Genomic DNA, 16,290 nt, shown 5'->3' on the forward strand with positions numbered 1-16,290 from the left:
GTCTCTTGAATGAATTATTCGCTCGCTGTCTAATTAAGAATACGAATGTTGAGAGCGATTATTCGATTATTAGAGTAATTTTTTAATACAATTTTCATTTTCAAATGGATTCGCATTCAATTATTCATAAACTTATATATATGCACATTTATATTATTAGCGAACGTAATTTATAAAAAACAGTATAGATATTTTTGCGAAAATAAAATATTAGCATTGAAATATTAGACAAGAGACAAATTGAATAATCAATTAATAAAATGTTAACATTTTATATCAATGAAATGAGTGAAAATAAAGAATTTTTTTAATGATTTAATTAGTGGACTTTTTGTAAGATTATTTTAAATAAATATTAAGTAGATTGATTATGATTAATATTTTAAGCTTTTACAAACTTTGTTTTATTTAAAAAGATCAAAATCATTAATCAATTTAAACAATAGAAGGAGAAATTAGACTTATATTATTGAAAATTGACATTTTGAGAAATTGGATAAAATCAATTATGAAATAAAGAATGACTAAAGTACAGATATAAATAATTTGAAAAATAATAATATAAATAAATTATATTTTTTTGTCACAATTGGATATCAGATTTTATCAAAATAAAAATCTTTTAAATATACTTGAATGATATCAATCGATAAATTAAGAGAAATTGGATAAAATCAATTATGAAATAAGAAATGACTGAAGTAAAGATATAAATAACTTGAAAAATAATAATATAAATAAATCACATTTTTTTTGTCGCAATTGAATAGATTTTATCAAATAAAAATAAATAAAAATAAAAATCTTTCAAATATACTTGAATGATATCAATCGATAAATGATAAATTTCAAAATTCAAACAAGTATTGCACAATAATCATATATATATCATATAGTTTGTTTTTTTCAATTATCTATAATGTTTATACATTTTAAAAAATAATAAAAATAAGAAAAAAAATTAAATAATAAAAATATATGTATCTAATATTTAATAATAATAATATTTAAAATAATTTTTTTTATTATTATAAAAAATAATGAAACGAACCATTTTTCAATATAATTAAATTGAAAAAAAACATGAAGAATCGAAAATTATGTTATATTTTTTATAAATAAAATTGCATATAATGTAATATTCTTTAAAACGTTTAATGTCAAAATTAATCTCTAAATTTTGTAACTTTTAATAAGAAAATTTCTGGTTGTTTCGCTCTTCTTTTTTAAAGCATTAACAAATTTTGTTTTTAAAGTTTATTAATTTATTGACAAGTATTCTACTAAATTTAGATCCATAAATAAATATTTTATTATATTTATATATTTTATTTTCAAATTTCTTTAATTTCTTTGATATTGATAATTGAATTTATTTTACAATCTCCTAATCTTAAAGAGCTAATGTTTTTTTTATTTTTTCTTATCTAAATTTTAAATTTTTTGAAAATAATCCTTTGATATTCCAAATATGATATTCCATATGGTATTATTATCTATTCATTATAAAAATTTGCTTTCTATTTTTTTTAAACAAATTTCGTTTTAGCGCGCGAAATAATTTATTTTCGACATATTATAATGTATCGATATTTTTCTATGAAAATAAAATTCTTAATATTATCGATATATTGATAAATAATATAGTTGATGAAAAATGTTTTATTATTAATGTTTGGTTGGTATTTTAAAATTAATTAAATGTAAATTTATCTAAGAAATTTAATATATAAAATAATAATTTTTTTATATTAATTTTTCAACTTGTCAATAAATCAATTTTAAACAATCAAAATGTTAACTTTCAAAAATTTGACATTTTGTGATATATGCTCGTGAAAAATGTAAAATAACACGTAAAAAAAAAAAAAAAATCAGAAAAATCAAATAATTTTATAAGAAAACAATATTGTAAATTTTTAAAATATGTCAAATTATTAACGCGATCGTAATTATTTGAAAAAAATAAACAATTTTAATCTAACTTTTAATCTTTTCGTTAATAAAAAATTATATATATTAAATAAAAAATAGTTTAATTTTATTATATATCTATATTATATAATGTTACAAATATCAATAGCTTTATTAATTTTCAATATTGATTTATTCGAAAACATTTTAATCGGAAGAAATTATTCTACATTTATAGATTTCTCAATTTTGAAAAATTTAATTTTTTAAAATTTCTAACAATTTGATGATATGTAATATATATATATAAATATCACTTTTTTAAATTAAATATATATATTATTTTATTAAAACTTTAGATGCAATGTTTAGTATATAAGATTGCTTAAATTTTAATTATATTTCTTAATATAATTGAATGTTTATTTTTATAATCATAGAATAATCATCTTAAGAAAATATTGCACCATTTATCAGTAAAAAAATACTCAAACAAGATAAAAAAAAAGGGAAAACGACTGGAAACATTAAATTAAACTGTAATATTGAATTGAATTGAAGTGGAAAAACAAAATGTGGTTCCAACAATTAATTTTGAGTTTATTAATTTTAATTATTAATAGTTCCGCTTTAAATATAGAAGGTGAGATAAAATAATTAATTTAAAATAAATTATAATTAATAAAAATAAATGTAAGAAAATAAAAGTATTTTCATTTTTTAATAAAAATATGTTATATGTATATTAATTACATATTTAAATAATAATAAAACTAATAATATTTTCTAATTGAATAATATTCTAATAAACATATTATAATTATATATTTTAAATATATTTTAAATTAATAAAATATTATTGTAAAGAATTATGTTTAATTCATAAATTGTAATTTATAAATTTTAATTTTCTTTGCTAGAATTTTTAAATAATTATCTTCTTTTGAATTGTTTAATAAAAATAATATATTATTTAAAATAATCTTTAAAATAATAAAATAAAAAATTTATTTATTAACAGATGTAGATGTATTTTCATTTTCAAATGAAATTGAATTATGGGCAAATTTAAATCATGAAAGAGAATTGTTCAAGAATATGATCAACTTTTTAAGGATTCCCACAGAACTTCAAAATTCTGATTGGAGATCTTTTCCAGCCAGTTCAAGTACTAAAATATGTATAATATGTAAAACAATTTTAACAACATTTATAAATTTACGACATAAAGGAATGTCTGAAGAAAATATAAGAAAGAATGTAATTAATTTATGTGTGCTTTTAAACATCCAAACAGAAAGAGTATGTAAAGGAGTCATTGAATCAAATTTGGTAATTAAATTTTATGTTTAATTATATTTATCAAAATATTTTAATTTTATTTATAGATTATCATAATTTTTTTATTTTTTTAGCCTATTATTTTGTATATAATAGATTCCAAACCAAATTTAACAGCTAGTACAATTTGTGGTGTTGTCTTGGAATCCAAATCTTGTCCTTTAAATGATTCTAAATTTGATTGGAATATTGATATTAATAACAATTCTAATATAATTATTACTGAAAATGAAACACAAGAACAAATAAAAATTTTACAAATAACGGATCTACATTATGATCCTCTCTATGAAGTAAATGGTAATGCAAATTGTGGAGAACCAGTTTGCTGCAGAAAAGATCAAAATAAAACTAATATATCTTCATTTGCTGGATTTTGGGGAGATTATCGATCCTGTGATACTCCATGGCATGCAATTACTGATGCTTTACATCACATGAAGGATACACATCAGGTACCAGAATTATAAATAATTCAATAAAAAAAAATTAATAAAATTCAGGCAATGATTAATGGTGCATAAAATTTAAAATTTATTAATTTTTTATTTAAAAATTTAATTTTTTTTTTTAGAATTAGTAATTTTTTTTTAATTATTAAAATGTAAATATTATTGTATATTGTATATTGTATATTACTCATAAGTTTAGATGTAATTAATAAATTACAAGTATTATGAGATATAGATTTATATCACAATTTATTTTAATTTCTAGGATATAGATTTTATATATTTTACTGGTGATATAATAGACCATGGAGTATGGAAGACTTCAAAGGAAGGAAATATTCAAAATCTTATAAAAATGTATGATTATATTCATAATCTTTTTAACAATACTATAATGTATCCAGTACTTGGAAATCATGAACCACATCCTTTAAATCAGTAAGTTTACTGAAATTTTAATTTTGAAAAATTGATTTTATTATTAGAAGACAATTTTTTTATGAATTATATTTTTGTAATTGAAAGATATGTTTTTTATTTTTAATTTTTGAAAAATTTTTTGGATATTCTTTTTTAAACATTTGATTTTATATATATTTTTTTAAATTTGTAAATTAATAATTTTTTAAATTAAATATAGATTTGCACCAAAAAATATAACACAAGACAATTTAACTACAAATTGGCTTTATAAATTAATGGGAGATTTATGGATTGAATATGGTTGGTTACCAGAATCTACACGTTCTACAATACTTCAAGGGGGATATTATACTGTTATTCCAAAAAAAGGATTTAGAATTATAGCCTTAAATAGTAATATTTGTTATTCTTACAATTGGTATGTGAAATAAATACGATTTTATAATCATAAAATAATAATATAATAAGAATTGCTATTAATAATTGGTATTAATAATTACTATTAAAAATAAGTTTTTTAAAAAATAATTATTAATTTCAAAATTTTATTTTATAACTTATTTTAATTGTAATTCATTTTTCTTATATATATATATATATTTATTATATATATTTTTTTAATTGTTTTTTAATTATTTTATTTATTTATTCAGGTGGCTTTGGTATAATCCAAAAGATCCTGATAATCAACTACAATGGCTTCTAAATATTCTTTCTGAAGCAGAAAAGAATAATGAATTTGTACATATTTTATCCCATATACCTTTTAATAGTAATAGTTGTTTTAAGACATGGAAACGAGAATACTTAAGAATAATTGATAGATTCTCCCATTTAATTAAAGCTGAATTTAATGGACATACTCATAATGATGAAATAGCAATATTTTACAATTCTGATAATAAACCAAAACATATTGGTTGGAATGGTGGTAGCATAACAAGTTACTCAAAATTGAATCCGAATTATAAAATATATATAGTGAATTGTAGTAATTATGTAAGTTATTTTTTTATTTGTTTATAATAAAAAATAATCTAAACTAAATAAATATAATTATATAAATAATTATAGACTTATCTTAATTTGGAGTAAAAATACATTAATTCCTTCTTGCAGGCAGTAATTGATTACCAAAATTGGATGTATGATCTCAGTTTTGCCAATAAAAATGTCCATGTTAGACCAATCTGGTATAAATCATATTCCTTTAAAAAAGAATATGGCCTTATTGATTTATCTGCCAAATCTTTAAGTGATTGGCTCTCTATAGCAGCAAAGAATGAAACATTATTAAACAAATATTACAGGTACAGTAAACAGTACAGTACAGTAAAATAAAATATTAAATATAATTAAAATTATATATATTTTATATAATTTATTTTCATAATAATTTATTTATATATTTTTATTTGTTATTATAGGAATTTTCACAAGCAAGCAAAACCTTCATTGCAAGAAAATTGTGATTTAAATTGTAAAAAACAATATTTGTGTTATATAATTGTAGGTTTAGAAACTAAATTATGTAATATTTTAATAAGTTAAAATTATTAATTATTAAATATAATTGAAATAAAAGATGAAATTTTAATATATAGATTTAATATATTTGTTGCATGTGAATTATAACTAGTTAAAATTTACAAATTCATTCAGAAATATTAATAAATTTCACTTGATTACAAATCTACCCATTTTACTATTGATCTTTGGAAAACTTTTTCAGGTGGAATTTTATCAAATTCACTAATCTAAAAGCAAAATAATTATATTATTATACAATATATTATAAGAAAATAAAAATATTTTCATTACCTGTTTTCTGACATAAATTAAAAGTTTTTCTAGATGTTCTGGATTATTACATTCTAAAGAAAAAAATCTTCTCCATAATGCACTAGCTAATATTTTATCATCTGACATAATTCCTTCATCATAACCAATTACAGCAGCATTAAACTGATATGTTAATTCCATTAATTGTTCCTTTTTTACTTTTGGAGCAATTGGCTAATAAAAAAAAATAAATATTTTACACAATAAATTGATTAAGAAAAATTAAAGTTAATAAAATAAAAATAAAATTTAAAATATAAAACTTTTATATAAAATAAATATACTTATAAATATAAATTGGAATTCAATAATAAATAATTTAGATACTTACACCAAGTAGTTCTACTCTTGCGAGAACATCATGCCACATGGCTTCGACAATATTCTTTACAACTACTTTACCCTTTTCTCCTTCAGCCATAAAACGTACCATTAACATCCAAACATGCAATTCTGTGATTAAAAACCAAGAGAAAAATGTATCTGGCATATTAAAACCTAATAAATAAAAATAATTTAACCATCAAACAATTTATTAAATCTAATTAAATGATATCAAAATTAAAATAATAAAATATTAAAATCAAAAACATACCTTTAAAAAATATTGAATAATTAAGATTTCTAGGAATGTCATCATATAATAAATAGCCTAATCCACTTAAATACTAAAATACAATAAAATATAAATAAATTTGTATTAATGTTTAATATATATATATTTATTATTTAACATTATTAAATTCATATAATTATACTTACATATTTTTGCCTGAAAAGATCAAACCTATGTAATAAATTTTTAAATATTCCACTTGGACTTATTGGTTTAATTAAATTCTTAGATACATTTTTTATATGTACATTCTTATAAAAATGACGAAATTGAGGTTTTATTAAAAAATATATATCACTATTATTGATAAATTTATATTCTGTTATACATTTCAATGTAGACGACAAAGGTATCTTTTATCATAAATATTTTAGAGACCATGCATTAGAAAGAAAAATTAATTTAATTAGATATTATAAATATGAAATCATGATAAGAAAATTTACAATAATTATTATACCATAAATATAAAAAAATATATAACATTATTATCATAAATAAAAAAAATGAAATCAATAAAAACATTATAATCTTTAAATTTTTTTATAATCTTTTATATTCATAATCTTTATCTTAAGATAAGATTAAAGTTAATAATAATACAACAAAAATAATTTTTAACTACTAGGTTAATTAAAATCTTTTATTATTTTAGATAAAAACATACCTTTTTAAGAGTTAACATTCTTGTACAATGCATCATTTTGTCATGTATATTTTAAATTTTTAACAAAATATAGAAAACATTTAATTCTTTACTTTTATTTGAGAAAACAAATTAAAACCTTCGTCCTTTTTTAAATAGCGAAAACATTTCTCTCAGTAACCTTAATAAGAAGCGCGGCAAAATTTGAAATTATATTTACAATTGCATTTTCTATGATTTTACTAAAAAAATTCTAATTAATATGTCAAACAAACATTAAAGTAACCTTTAATAGTGGAATATATATATAAATATATATATATAAATTACAAATAATTTTATATAATAAAAATAATAAAAGTATTTTCTTGTATTTTTTATATATGCTGAAAATTAACATATTTTGTTTCGATTTTAAATCTTATAAATTATAATTATTATATAGTTTTCAATTACATGAATAATACATAAATAATAAACAATGATTAATTATCACTATGTAAAAAATTCGAAAAAAATAAACATTTTATTAAAAATAAAATAAATTTTTATAAAATATTTTATATAAAGTATTGATATATTTTGAGATATTTTTGAAAAATCGATTTAAAAGTCAAAATAAATACAAATTTGATTGTTTTAATTATTATTAACTTTTGAAAAAAAAATTGATATGTAAAAATATTGGTTCAGATTTATTTATTAAATGATAATGACAATTTAAATTTCTGTTAAATGAAGTAACACATTGTTTTTATTTCACCTAAAAACAAGCTTAAATTTATAATTTAAATCTCAACTAATATTTTTATTATACGAATTTTTGTTTTTTTTAGTCTTTAAAATCAATTTTCTAAAAATATCTCACGAATATATATATTTACTCTTTATATAAGGAATGAGAAAGAGATTAAATCATTTTCTAACGATTCTGATGAGATCGATGTTAAATATAATTTTTAAATGTTCATTCTTATAATATTTATTCTAAATTATATAATTGTTGAATATATATTTATTTATTTTGCTTTATTAAGAACAAGTATAAACAAAGAATGGAAATAATGAAAAAAATAAAAATAAAATAAAAATTATGAAATTAGCACCATCTCTAGAGTGTTGCAGATGAAACAAAATATAAATAAGGAAAGCAAATAGTAGAAAAAGATAAAGATAAGAAAAAGATAGGATAAAAACTAAAACTGTCAACGCCATCTCTTTTGTACTTTTAAAATGTTTTTGGCTCTCTACTTTATCCTACGTTTAAAAAAATGTCTTTCAGAAATGGAGCAATTCTTATCCTATCTCTATTATTTGTTATCTTTGTTCATATTTTGTTTCATCTGCGACATTCCAGAGATGGCGCTGATTCATAATTTTTACTCTATCTCTATCCTTTTTCATTACTTTCTCTCTTTGATTTACTCTACAAAATTTATTCGTTTAAAAGACATCAATATGTGATTGACTTATTGTCTTCTTTGCTTAATCTTATTGATTAAAGATCAATATTATACACAAAAAAAAAACTTTATAAACTCAAAAACTTTGTCAAAATGTATTCAACAAAAACACCCACTTTAAGAATTGATGAAGCTGATCTTAAATGTAAAAATGGTTGTGGATTTTATGGAAATGCCGAATGGGAAGGTTATTGCAGCAAATGTTATAGAGAATATTTACAAAAACAAAGATCACAAACAGAATGTAATATTCACGGACAGGGATATGATTTGTATGTCTATTGATTATAATTTATATTAGATTAGTTATAATTAAAATTTTTTAAAATTTCTAATTCAATGTATTTTAAATGTAAATATAAAATATCTCAGAAAAATGATTTTTCTAAAGAATTGTATATTATAATAATAATTATAATAATTTAATATAGATTTAATTTATATTTTCTATTCAATTATTTACTCAAAATAAAATAATTATATTTTTTTTATGAAAGATCTTTGTACATAAAAATAATTAAAAATTATACATTTGGATTTTTTTTTTATATTTATTCCTTATATTTATCTTACGATATTATATTTATTTTTAAAAATTAATTATTTAGAAAAATTTTCATGTATAATAAAAAATATTTTATTTATAGAAAATAAAGATGATATATTTATAAATTTTAATTATTTATATTATTATTTTGATTAGTAATTAATATTATTATTGTTATTAGTGATAAATAATATTATAAATGTTTCAGTGCTTCTTCGAATAAAAATACAATTAGTGCTCATCAAAAATATGAAGAAAAAAAAGTACAAGAAAAAAAATATAAATTATTAAATATATCTTTTCGTAAACCAGTTACAAAAGGTAGATTTATCTTATAATATTTATTTTTGTATAATTTTTTTTCATATATTAAAAGATATAGTTCAAATTGTTATTTATATTTTTCTATAAATATCTATTTTCTTACTTTATACTCTTTATTATTCTAAAAATTTTGTTTTTTTTTTAAAGTACAAGGATATCAGGAATTACTTTATGAATTAACAAAAGATAATCCTGATCTTGAAAAAGTAAAAACAGATAATCGTGACTTAATAGCTATGATTGCTAAAACACCAGTAGAAAGAGATGTTAAGAAATGTATGCATTCATTTATTGTTGAAATACTTCAGAATAAAGATATTAAAAGAATAGAAGAACTTTCAGAGATTACTCAAAATTTTTATCAAGTATTTGCTAAACGTTTAGAAAATAGTGTTAAATATGCAGGTATTTTAAAAATAAATTTAAAGTAAAATAATTTGAAAATATAAAATAATTTCACAAATTTCTTAAATTTAAATAAAGGAAATATTTTAAATTTATTATTTCAGATATAACACCGGAAATCAAAGAAAAATTATTGGATTATGTAGAAAGATATACAATGACTTTACTTTACAGAATTCTTTTTTGTCCACCTTTTACAAATGATGAAGAAAAAGATTTAGCAATACAAAAAAGGTTTATCTTATTTATTTTATTTATCTTAGATTAAAGATAAAATTTCAAATTTATATATAAATACAATGTTACAGAATCCGACAATTGAATTGGGTTAGTGGAAAAAATCTGGAATGTCGAATACATGAAACCAGTTCTGAAGTTAGAGAACTTGTTTATACTTCTATAACAGGTTTGTTTTTAAAAAATTCAATAATATATAATTTTTTCAATTATATATCATTAAGTTAACAATTATTAACTAATTATATAAAGATAGTTTTAATTTGTTGTAGATTTATTAAATATGGATTCTGCAAAAGCTCCACAAGAAAAACTTTCTTGTGTTATTTATTGTTGTCGAAATATATTTTTAATGTTACAACAGTCTGTTGGTGGACCTGCATCTGCAGATGAATTTCTTCCTGCTTTAATTTTTATTGTTTTAAAAGCTAATCCTGCTCGTCTTAAAAGTAACATCAATTTTATTACTAGGTTTTGTAATGCAAGCAGATTAATGACAGGGGAAGGAGGATATTATTTTACAAATTTGGTAATGTTTATTGGAATATTTAATTATCAAAATAATTAATAAAAAATATTATAAAATTAGAAGATTATTATTTTATAATGAAAAAAAAACAAATTTTATACAAAATTTAAATTAATTTTAAAAAATAGAATATTTAAAAAAAATATAATAAATATTACAGTGTTGCGCAGTATCTTTTATTGAAAATTTAACAGCTGAATCATTAAATATGGATGAAAAAGATTTTAATGCTTATATGTCTGGAGAACGTGTACCTGCTAATACATGGGAATCTGCTTTAATGATATGTGAAGTATATATTATATCTTCCTTTAATAATCTTAAATGAATAATTCAAAATCTTTTATATAATTTATTTCATTATATATATATAGAGTTTGCACTTAATGTGTGAAGATATAACACTCCTTAATGAAATGAAAGCCAAAACTACAGAAATAATGAACGAAACATTAAATTTAAAAGAAAAAATGTTACAATTTCAAGAAGAAATGAAATCAGAAGTACAGACAGTTTTGGACAGAACTCCATTATTAATTACACATAGTCAGAGATTGCCTACTAATTTAGATTGCGAAGATATTGAAAGTTATCAATTACCACCTCCAATTATTCCACAAGTATGTAATTTTTTCAAATTAATAAATCCTCTATAAGACTTTATATGTAATAACTAATTACAGGTTTGTCCTACTACAATTAGTAATTCTACACCATTAAACGATATAAAAACTTCTTTAATAGAAGATTGTATCACACCATCTCCCACTTTTGATTTTCCATCTTTCATTGGTGATGACAGTTTTGATGTAAGCAAAGCAGAAGATGAAACTAGTCTTATAAGTTTGGATACACAAAGTGATTTTGATACGCAACAAGAAAAATCTACAAATGATTTATTAGTATCTACCCATTTAAATTTACCATGTTCTACAGAATCAGAACAAGAAGATTATCATGGATTCACAGTCCAAGGTTCAAATATACCTACAATTCCTTGCAGTACTGGAGATTTATCTTTAAATTCTACAGAAATGGATTGTGATAATTATACAAATTATTTTCGTAATGTTTAAAAAATGTAAAATCACATTTTAGTTAAAAGTTCTAAAAAAATGCTTAGTTTCTATAAAAATCAAATCATACAATATTATTAAATAAAACATGTTAAAATATATGATAATAAGTTATTGAAATAAATTATTTAAATTATTTTAATTTTTTGAATTTCTTTTAATAAAGTATAAAGAAATTTTAATTTTTATTAAAAATTTTTATATCATCACATCTATATTTTAATAAGTAATTAATAACTAAATATCACAAAAGCTGACCACAAAATAGTAATTTAAAAAATTTATATATTAATGAGATTATAAAATAATATTTAATTTTATTGTTATATATGTGATTATTATTGATAATATTTTATAATATTTTAATTGAAAGATAATTTAAATTAAAACTAAATTTATGTAATAAATATTTAAATCAAGTTTAATATGTGTAACTTTTCCAATATAAGTATAAAGGAAGTAAATGATCCTTTTTCTGTAATCTTGCATCAAAGATATTAAAATCTGCTCTCCTTAATTCATTTAAAAATTTTTGAAGACAAATTATTGGTAAAAAAATTAAATGTGCTTCTTTCTCCACTTTATGTTTAAGAGAAATTGTCTAAAAAGAACAAAAGTTTATATTAAAATACATATAAAGTAAAAAGATGAAATAGTATCTTTTTTATTTTTTCATTTTTTATTATAGTTTTTATACTATTTTTATTATAGTTTTATTTCTAATATATACTTACAGCATCTAAATGTAGTTTTCCATAAGAAGCTATATCGTATATTACATTTTGAAGATCTTTACTTGATTGACCTTGTAATACAGCTTCTGTAGATACATTATGTTTCATTAATATATCTTGTGGCAACATATTCACTCTTTTGCTAGCATTATATGGAACTGATCGAATTAAATTCACAATGCCATGAGCTTTGCCCAAATGACTTGCAGCATGATCAGCATTAATATTACTTACACCATGTGCTTGTAATAAAAGATAATAAATAGAAGAATTACTATATTCTGTATATTTTTCTATTGCACTCATATCATTAAATGAATAATCTTTAAGTTTTTCAAGTCTTACATCAATGAGACGTTTGAAATAATGTTTAGAAAGAGAATATTTCTGTAAAATCTGTAAAAATTTTTCTTAAAAATATCATATTTTTTAATAAATAAAGAATTATAATTGATATATATATTATAATTGATATATATTATAAAAAAAATAAAATTTTACTGTATGTAATGCCAACATAACAGGACTTCTTGGAGGATTTCCTTTATATGTATTATTTAATGCATCTATCCAAAATTTTAATCTCATTTCTCCTATTTTATAATCATGTACTTGATCTTTTATTTGAGCTATTTCAACATTAAATGCACGGATTACAAATGCAGCTGCTTTATTTTTATGTGATAACAATAATGTACATAAATAATTTTCATAATCATGATTTCTGAAAAATATTAAAATATTAAGAAATAAAAATTTATTTTTTTTTATTTATATCTTTTTTATTAGAAAATTATTATTTATTAGAAAAAAATTAATTTTTTAAAATTAATATTCATAAACCATAATTAAATATTTTTTTACTTATTTTATTAATTACTTATTAATTATTAATTTTTATATGAAATATTAAAAATAATATATATACATATATATGTATATGTTGTATATATTGTATATTATATAGAATAACCACACATATATTCATTATTAATAATTATAAAGTACCTAACTAATTCCAAACAATATTCAACTGGCGTTTGTTTTCTAATCACACTTGAATATTTTAAAATTTGTAATGATACATTTTGTTTTAAATAAAAGTTTTTACTCATAACTGATATTTGTGTAATAAACATGTTCAACATTAACAAATATACTATGTTAGATAAAATTTAAATAACAATAATATTTAATATAGCAAAAATAAATAAATAATAATTATCAATCATTAATATAATTAAATATATAATATAATAATTATTATAAAATTAGTATTAAGATTAGTATAATATATTTTAAAATATACTATGAATTCTAATTTTGTTTGAATTTTATCAAATTATATTAGTATAATTAAAATAAATCATTATATTACATCTATTTGTGTATAAATTGTGTATCTATTGTGTATTTTAATAAAATATAATAATTTAAGATAAATAATATAAGCGATTGTTGAAAATAGACACATTCGAAGCATTAACCTCTATAAATAGCTTAAATACTAAATAATTTGCAAATTCATAATAAATAATTAAATTATTAAATTAAAATAATTTTCAATGTATCATTATAGAAAATTTTATAATTTATTATATTTTTTAAATTATATATTCACTTAGAAAAAATTTTGAAAAAATATTATTCTACTTTTAAAATTTTTGTTTATTCTATATAATTTATAATAATTTATAATTTTAATAATTTTGTATTTTTAATTTTTACTTTAATTAAAATAGAATTTTAATTAAAAAATAAAAACTAATATATATGAATATAATATATATTAATATATATAATTATATATTTTAATAACTTTTCAATCATATTTTATATATGATATTAAATATACATAATTTATTAATAAAAAATTAACATTTACACAAATTGAAGTACAATAAAATAGTATATAATTTTATATATATTGTATGAAATTATTTCATTTAATTTAATTAAATCTTTATATAAATTAATAACATAATAAGATAATCTTTAATTACTTAAAAAAATCATTATTTAAATTATTCAATAGTTTTTGATTAATAATTAATAATTAAAGTTTAATTATAAATATCCCATAATGCAATATATCCATCTTTTCCAGCTGTAGCCATTATGCATTTGTTATCATATCCTCTTATCCCTTGTATAGAATAATTAATATCTTGTACAGTATCTTTATGTTGACTTAAAACAGCTAATGGTTTTAAATTTTTCCAAGAAAATATTCTAACTCGACTGTCCCATCCACCAACAGCCATAATTTTAGCATCAGGTCTAATTGTTATTATAGAAGTACCAGGATTTGTTATAGTTATCTTATTTTTATTATTTAATAAATGATTAACTGATAAAGTAAATATCTAAAAATTAAAAATTTATATCATTATATGTGAATTCATATTAGTTCTAATTTCTAATTAATTCATTTTTTATATTCATTTTATATTTATTTTTAATTTTTACCTGTAAATTATCAGAAGGACCAGCAATAACTCCTTTCATTAAAGTAGTATCAAAATCTAAAGCCATTGGACATGTTTCTACATTTAAAGAACTTAATATTTTATTTTGTCGAATATCCCATAGGATTAATTTTCCTACTTCATAAGCAATTAAAACTAATTTTTCATTTTTCAGTGGTTTAATAGCCATTATTTCTCCTAAATTTTGAAAATTTGAAGTATTCAATTTCAATTCTATATTAAAAGTAACTGAAGATAAAATTCCAACAGTGGATTCTTTAAGTGGTATAAATATTTCATTATCAGAAAATACTTGAAACCTGTTGTGAACATATTAAATTAATATAAATTAAATTAACAAAAATCAATAACAAGAATTTTAGTATTTTGATTTATTTTTATATAATTCTAAAAATATTTAGTTTTTTACTAAAAAACTTTTTTAAAGCTATTAAAAATTTTACATACATGTACGTATATACATATATATATACCTGCAATAATGATAAAAATCTATATTCATTGATTTATGTATGATCCATTGAGCTTCTGTTTTCTTATATACTTTTAATAAACCACATTTATATTGTGCAAATAAATTGTCATTGTTCAAATTTTGTAAATTTAAACAGGAATCCTGGTTTGATGTAATTTGATATAATTCTCTATTTGTCTTCAATATAAAAAAATTATATCATTATATTATTTAAAAAATGATAATTATATATATATTATATAATATTATTATATATTATAATATATATTATATATATATTTATTATTTAAGTTATTTACATAATTCAAATTTTTATATATCTTATTTTATAAAATATTTGAAAATTACTTAATAAAAATATAAAGTATTTTATTTACATTTAAATCCCAAACATGGATATTACCCTTAGCAGTACCTGCATAAAGATGTTCTATATTGGAAGTTACTTGAAAAAGAATACAATTTACACTACCCATGTTACCACGAAAAATATATTTTGGATCAGGAGGAAATATTGCCATTGAAATAAGTTTTGTGTGATTATATTTACTATTATAAAATTTCTAATATAATATAAATCAAGATTTTAATAAATTTTGTTAAGATTTATTTAAAAATATATATAGAATTTTATTAATAATTTTTAAATAAAAATATTTTTAAAAAATAAATAATATATAAATAAATTTAAGTAAGTTTTACATTAAAATGAGTTCTTATAAAAACAATGAGATAAAACTTTTTACTTAAATTTTTGATCTTTTGAAATGAAAATTA

At 18.7% G+C, this 16,290-nt stretch overlaps 5 protein-coding genes across 10 annotated transcripts; 2 read left to right on the forward strand and 3 right to left on the reverse strand.

Moving 5' to 3' along the window:
- The first annotated feature begins 2,273 nt into the window (after nucleotides 1–2,273).
- LOC100862939 (sphingomyelin phosphodiesterase 1) lies at nucleotides 2,274–5,733 on the forward strand. The gene is made up of 8 exons (XM_012486103.3): nucleotides 2,274–2,557; nucleotides 2,936–3,246; nucleotides 3,330–3,710; nucleotides 3,973–4,145; nucleotides 4,348–4,548; nucleotides 4,784–5,129; nucleotides 5,250–5,440; nucleotides 5,558–5,733. The coding sequence occupies exons 1-8, from the start codon at nucleotides 2,488–2,490 to the stop codon at nucleotides 5,679–5,681; spliced, it is 1,797 nt and encodes a 598-aa protein (XP_012341557.3). The 5' UTR covers nucleotides 2,274–2,487; the 3' UTR covers nucleotides 5,682–5,733.
- Uqcc1 (Ubiquinol-cytochrome c reductase complex assembly factor 1) lies at nucleotides 5,126–8,360 on the reverse strand. 4 transcript variants are annotated; one of them, XM_086906351.1, is made up of 6 exons: nucleotides 7,256–7,475; nucleotides 6,735–6,941; nucleotides 6,568–6,640; nucleotides 6,304–6,470; nucleotides 5,952–6,146; nucleotides 5,126–5,397 (listed from the first exon to the last, which is right to left on the reverse strand). In XM_086906351.1, the coding sequence occupies exons 1-6, from the start codon at nucleotides 7,289–7,291 to the stop codon at nucleotides 5,359–5,361; spliced, it is 717 nt and encodes a 238-aa protein (XP_086762477.1). In that variant the 5' UTR covers nucleotides 7,292–7,475; the 3' UTR covers nucleotides 5,126–5,358. The 4 variants fall into 4 exon arrangements, with proteins under 4 accessions (XP_086762477.1, XP_086762479.1, XP_012341558.1 ...); XM_086906353.1 differs by having other exon boundaries at nucleotides 6,304–6,425; nucleotides 7,256–7,443; XM_012486104.3 differs by lacking the exon at nucleotides 5,126–5,397 and adding an exon at nucleotides 5,722–5,887 and having other exon boundaries at nucleotides 7,256–8,360.
- Nucleotides 8,361–8,538: 178 nt separating this feature from the next.
- On the forward strand, nucleotides 8,539–11,957 carry Rabex-5 (Rabaptin-5-associated exchange factor for Rab5). 2 transcript variants are annotated; one of them, XM_003693303.4, is made up of 9 exons: nucleotides 8,539–8,969; nucleotides 9,453–9,565; nucleotides 9,716–9,973; nucleotides 10,078–10,207; nucleotides 10,282–10,379; nucleotides 10,483–10,739; nucleotides 10,900–11,031; nucleotides 11,114–11,359; nucleotides 11,423–11,957. In XM_003693303.4, the coding sequence occupies exons 1-9, from the start codon at nucleotides 8,791–8,793 to the stop codon at nucleotides 11,813–11,815; spliced, it is 1,806 nt and encodes a 601-aa protein (XP_003693351.1). In that variant the 5' UTR covers nucleotides 8,539–8,790; the 3' UTR covers nucleotides 11,816–11,957. The 2 variants fall into 2 exon arrangements, with proteins under 2 accessions (XP_003693351.1, XP_086762482.1); XM_086906356.1 differs by having other exon boundaries at nucleotides 10,306–10,379.
- Nucleotides 11,958–12,112: 155 nt separating this feature from the next.
- On the reverse strand, nucleotides 12,113–14,393 carry sicily (NADH dehydrogenase (ubiquinone) complex I, assembly factor 6 homolog sicily). Its single transcript, XM_012486092.3, has 4 exons — nucleotides 13,558–14,393; nucleotides 13,051–13,273; nucleotides 12,550–12,945; nucleotides 12,113–12,416 (listed from the first exon to the last, which is right to left on the reverse strand). The coding sequence occupies exons 1-4, from the start codon at nucleotides 13,695–13,697 to the stop codon at nucleotides 12,237–12,239; spliced, it is 939 nt and encodes a 312-aa protein (XP_012341546.2). The 5' UTR covers nucleotides 13,698–14,393; the 3' UTR covers nucleotides 12,113–12,236.
- Nucleotides 14,381–16,034, reverse strand: LOC100872846 (guanine nucleotide-binding protein subunit beta-like protein 1). Of its 2 annotated transcripts, none has more exons than XM_012486080.3 (4): nucleotides 15,891–16,034; nucleotides 15,512–15,690; nucleotides 15,019–15,337; nucleotides 14,381–14,915 (listed from the first exon to the last, which is right to left on the reverse strand). In XM_012486080.3, the coding sequence occupies exons 1-4, from the start codon at nucleotides 16,032–16,034 to the stop codon at nucleotides 14,613–14,615; spliced, it is 945 nt and encodes a 314-aa protein (XP_012341534.2). In that variant the 3' UTR covers nucleotides 14,381–14,612. The 2 variants fall into 2 exon arrangements, with proteins under 2 accessions (XP_012341534.2, XP_086762484.1); XM_086906358.1 differs by having other exon boundaries at nucleotides 15,917–16,031.
- Between the last annotated feature and the right edge of the window lie 256 nt (nucleotides 16,035–16,290).

This window comes from Apis florea, unplaced genomic scaffold (assembly GCF_048593485.1).
Source record: "Apis florea isolate Af1SG1 unplaced genomic scaffold, ASM4859348v1 contig_2492_pilon, whole genome shotgun sequence".
NCBI classification, from domain to species: domain Eukaryota; kingdom Metazoa; phylum Arthropoda; class Insecta; order Hymenoptera; family Apidae; genus Apis; species Apis florea.